We start from the raw sequence: 5,032 nt of genomic DNA, 5'->3' as shown, positions 1-5,032 counted from the left end.
ACGTATATGCAAATATTTTATATATTCTTTCACAGCAAACATTTTTAACTCTAATATTTGCTTCTGGGGGTCTGCAGTGTAACAACACATTTTCAGATGGGGGTCGACGGCCAATTTCCTTTTATATAACATGTTTTATAACATCCTGCATTGTTCTTTAAGACGTAGTGAAATGAAAAGTATGTTTTTGTTCACACTTTTAGAGAATATTTGTGGTCCTATGGGCATAGGCCTACCTATAACAATGTTTTTTTTTTACTATTTTCTTTCTTTGTGAAAACGGGTGCAAATCTTTTATATATCTTCTTTCACAGTGACTGTTTTTAACTCAAATCTTTGCTTCTGGGGGGGTCCATGGAACTACTTATTTTCAGATGGGGGCTGACGGCCAATTACATACCGGTACATACATTTTTCCATCCTGCATTGTTTTTCATTTATATTCCATGTTTTATAACATGGGGGGGGTGGGGTCCCTGGCTGATGGGGGTCAGATGGGGGTCGCAGGCCAATTACAATAGTAGTAAGAGTTTTTGGGGTCCTTTACATGAAATAGTTCTGATATAGAAAAATATTAAGGTTTTTCATAAAACTGTTGGATTTAGAAAACATTAAGAATCTGGTCTCAGGTCTCAATGGGTTAACCCATTAAGACCTGGAACACATCTGTGTCACCTTAACTTTTAACCACATTAGCTGTTGAGAAATAGCAGATCTACAAGCTCATAGCGCGGCACAGAGAGCTTGTAGATCTGCTATTTATTTTGTTTTATCGTGAAAAAGTATGCAAATATTTGAAGGTAGCCTATATTCTTTCACAGCAAACGTTTTTAACTCTAATATTTGCTTCTGGGGGTCCGTGTAACAACATATTTTCAGATGGGGGTCGACAGCCAATTTCAATTTTGGGGTCCTTTTATATTCCATGTTTAATAACATCCTGCATTGTTTTTCATAAATATTACGTTTTTATAACATCCTGCATTGTTCTTAATGATGTAGTGAAATTAAAAAAAACGTTTTTCACACTTTTAGAGAATATTTGTGGTCATCATATGGGAATACCTATAACAATAGATGCCAAAACAATGGGAAATTTCCAAATTTTGTGTATTTCTTTTTACATAAAAAGTCCATAAAAATCTAATTTGAATAACTTCCTGCGTGATGACGTGTCGAGCCTCACATGAATACAAAATAACTTTGCGTAGACACTAACGTCCCATAGCCAGAAGGGATGCAACGCTCTGATTGGTTCAGGAACACACAATCTTCCGTTTCAGATTTAAACTTCAACATAAAATGACCGAAAATGCAGACTGACGACTTACCGAAGAACGACTGATTTCTAGTACAGGGTTTCTCACAGTGGGTGTGGCAACCCAGGGGTGACTCAGAATACTTTCATGTTTGGAATATATAATATTTGGAGACGACCTTGTCGCGTGTTGTCACGTGGTTTGATGCATTGTTACGCGTTGTGACGCATAAAGACCCAGAACATGTCTGTGTCGCTTAGATTTAAACAACTTTAACCATTATTATATAATGATTTATAATTGCCAAGCTCATAGCCTGGCAAGCTTTTTTTTTTTTAATCGTGTTCAAATCTTTGAATATATAATCTTTCACATCGAAATTTACAACTAAAATCTTTGCTTCTGGGGGGTCCCTGGAACAACATATTTTCAGATGGGAGTCCGTAGCCAATTACATATAATTCTGGTGGTCCTTGACATAAAATAGTTTGAGCACCGCTAACCTAGAAAACTGTTTAAGAAGACATTTAGAAGACATTTGTAGAATCTGGTCTCAGATCTTAACGTAATAAAAGGTCACAGTAGCGATTAACCAAAAGTAAACGATTAGCAGACGAAGAGTGGGAGAAAACATGAGCAATTCTAGCAGATCTTTATATTCATTTATTAGCTTAAACAAATCTAAATAAAATTAAATCAGTTGATTAAATAGCTGGATGTGATGCTTTGATTGAATGAATGAAACAGAATATAAACTTACTCATCATGCTCTTCCTCAGGCCTGGTGTCAGCCAACACTCTCCACCGTGGTCCACACTGGAGTTGGAGGAGAGACAAAGTCAATATTCTCTATGATAATATGAACTATGATTTTACACCATTAAACATTAACACACACGCACGCACACACACACACACACACACACACACACACACACACACACACACACCAAGTCTCTCGTACCTAAGAGCGTCCAGTCTGTAGCGTGGATCCTTCACAACAGCAGAGAGCATCGCTTTGCCTGATCCTCCTGGATGATTGTAGGTCAAGTCCAACTCTCTCAAATGGGAAGGGTTGGAGCGCAGAGCTGAGTTCAGAGAAGAACAGCCTTCCTCTGTGACCAGACATCCTGACAAACTGCGCACGCACGCACACGCACACGCACACACACGCACGCACACACACACACACACACACACACACACACACACACACACACACACACACACACACACACACAAACACACACACACAGTTTCACAATGTTATATTTTGTCCCATTGATTTTTAAAACTTTTGTTTCATTTTAACACAGTTGAACCCAGTTTCAGGCATACTGACTTGAGAGTCTCCAACATGCAGTGTGGACTCCCCAGTCCCTCAGCCAGAAGGCTGACTCCAGAGTCCTTAAGGTCGTTATTGCCCAAGTCAAGTTCTCTCAGGCTAGAGCTGGAGCTGAGAGCTGACGATAACTCCTGACAGCATCTCTCCGACAGGTTGCAGCCACTCAGCCTGAAGAAACAGTAGTGGTAAAGCATTTAGTCAGTAGACTTCTGGAAAATAAAGATCATATAATAAAATAAATAGCATACACACACGCACGCATGCACACACACACACACACACACACACACACACACACACACACACACACACACACAGATAGTTTCACAATGTTATATTTTGTCCCATTGGTTTTTAAAACTTTTGTTTTATTTTAACACAGTTGAACCCAGTTTCAGGCATACTGACTTGAGAGTCTCCAACATGCAGTGTGGACTCCCCAGTCCCTCAGCCAGAAGGCTGACTCCAGAGTCCTTAAGGTCGTTATTGCCCAAGTCAAGTTCTCTCAGGCTAGAGCTGGAGCTGAGAGCTGACGATAACTCCTGACAGCATCTCTTCGACAGGTTGCAGCCACTCAGCCTGAAGAAACAATAGTGATGCATGTATTAGATTTGATGTTAAATAAAGATCAAATCATATTTGAAATGTATCCAGTTATCAGTGAACCTACAGAGCTTTCTTGGAGGCTTTGAGCACGGGCAGCAACCCCAGAAGAGCCTCCTCTGAAGCAGAGTATTTCTTCAGGTCAAACACGTCCAGCTCCTTTCCTGAAGACAGCAACACGAAGGCCATAGCTGACCACTGAGCAGGAGAGATCTTGTCTGTGGAGAGACGTCCTGACGTCAGGTACTGTTGGATGTCGTCCTCCAGAGAATGATCATTCAGCTCATTCAGACAGTGGAACAGATTGATGCTTCTCTCTGGAGATGGATTCTTTTTGATCTTCTCCTTGATGTATTTGATGGTTTTATGATTGGTCTGGAAGCTTTTCCCTTTTTGTATGAGCTTTTGTACGAACTTCTGATTGGTGTCCAAAGAGAGGCCCATCAGGAAACGCAGGAACAAGTCCAGGTGTCCATTTGGACTCCTTAAGGCCTCGTCTACAGCACTTTGGTAGAGGTGATGAATCTTGGATTTGAAAACCTTTCCAAATAACCTCTTGGAGGTTGAGAGTAGTAGGTTGTCACCAGTGTTGATGAAAGTGATGAAGACGTGGAGGGCAGCCAGAAACTCCTGAACACTCAGATGGGCAAAGGAGAACATCTTGTCCCTTGTTCCGCGAACCTCTCCAAACAGTTCTGCGTACACTGCTGCGTCGCTGATATCAATGCCAGACGCTGTCAGGTGTTCTTCCTCGAAGATCAGGTCGCCTTTCATCAGCCCTTCAAAAGCCAGTTTCGCCAGAGAGAGAATGACATCATACTGTTTCCTGTCAGGATACTTGGCATTCTTGAGTAAGGACTGCATCTCAATGAAGTAGAAGTACATGGCGCTCGGGGTCTTTGGCAGCGCTCCTTTCTTCCTCACAATTTCTTCCATAATGTTAGAAGTGATCCAACAGAAGGCCGGGAGGTGACACATGATGTGGACGCTTCGGTATGTCTCGATGTGAGAGTAGATTTGAATGGCCAGCTGCTCATCAGGGAATCTCTTGAAGAAGTACTCCTTCTTCTGAGGGTCTTTGAACCCTCTCACCTCTGTCACCCTGTCAACAGAAGGGATCTGGCCGGCGGCTGCAGGTCGTGAGGTTATCCAGAATTTGGCTTTTGGAAGCAAGTACCCCCTGATGAGGTTTGTCAGGAGAACGTGCACTGTGTTTGGTTCCATCGGATCAGTCCATTTCACAGTGTTCGGGAAATCTAGAGCTGGCTTCGATTCATCCAGCCCATCCAAGATGAACAGAATGTTGCACTGTTGGAAGGTGCAGATCTTTATCTCCTTGGTTTCACTGAAGAAGTGATGAAGAAATCCCTCCATGCTGTACTTGTTCTCCTTGTTCTCCTTCATCTCCAAATTCAACTCTCGGAAAGTGAATGGAAACACAAAGTCGACATGCTGGTTGGCTTTGCCTTCTGCCCAGTTCTGAGTGAACTTCTGAACTTGTACTGATTTACCAATGCCGGCCGCTCCCGTCATCATCACTGTTTTGATCTGTTCACTTTGTCCAGGTGAAGGTTCCACTATGTCGTCCATGTTGATTGGTGTTTCTGGTCCAGCTGTTTGGCAGTATGCCAATTCAATCTGCCTGATCTCATGTTCTTTATTGACCTGTCCACTGCCTCCCACTGTGTTGTAGACCTCTGTGAACATGCCACTCACAAGTGGGTTTGCTACATATTTTGAGCTCCAGTGATTCAAACGCTGAATCTTCTGTATCTGATTAGACTTGAGCGCTTGTTTACACAGAGCAAGAGTTTCTAAATGACCA

The 5,032-nt window shown here is 42.2% G+C and overlaps 1 protein-coding gene across 1 annotated transcript in view; it reads right to left on the bottom strand.

Moving 5' to 3' along the window:
- Window positions 1-4,829, bottom strand: part of LOC308335356 (NACHT, LRR and PYD domains-containing protein 3-like) — a gene marked incomplete at its 3' end in the record, with an annotated part of 8,935 nt that extends 4,106 nt beyond the window's left edge. Inside the window, exons 1-5 of the mRNA XM_080792375.1 lie at window positions 3,275-4,829; window positions 3,013-3,183; window positions 2,602-2,772; window positions 2,224-2,397; window positions 2,020-2,075 (exon numbers count right to left, since the gene is read on the bottom strand). Coding sequence (XP_080648501.1) covers window positions 2,020-2,075; window positions 2,224-2,397; window positions 2,602-2,772; window positions 3,013-3,183; window positions 3,275-4,797 — 2,095 coding nt within the window. The 5' untranslated portion in view covers window positions 4,798-4,829. The remainder of the gene's footprint in view (window positions 1-2,019; window positions 2,076-2,223; window positions 2,398-2,601; window positions 2,773-3,012; window positions 3,184-3,274) is intronic.
- Window positions 4,830-5,032: the final 203 nt, after the last annotated feature.

Source organism: Protomyctophum bolini (assembly GCF_963924005.1).
Source record: "Protomyctophum bolini genome assembly, chromosome: 20".
Classification (NCBI taxonomy): Eukaryota; Metazoa; Chordata; class Actinopteri; order Myctophiformes; family Myctophidae; genus Protomyctophum; species Protomyctophum bolini.
The sequence above is the reverse complement of the archived record's forward strand: the minus strand, read 5'-3'. Positions and strand labels throughout refer to the sequence as shown.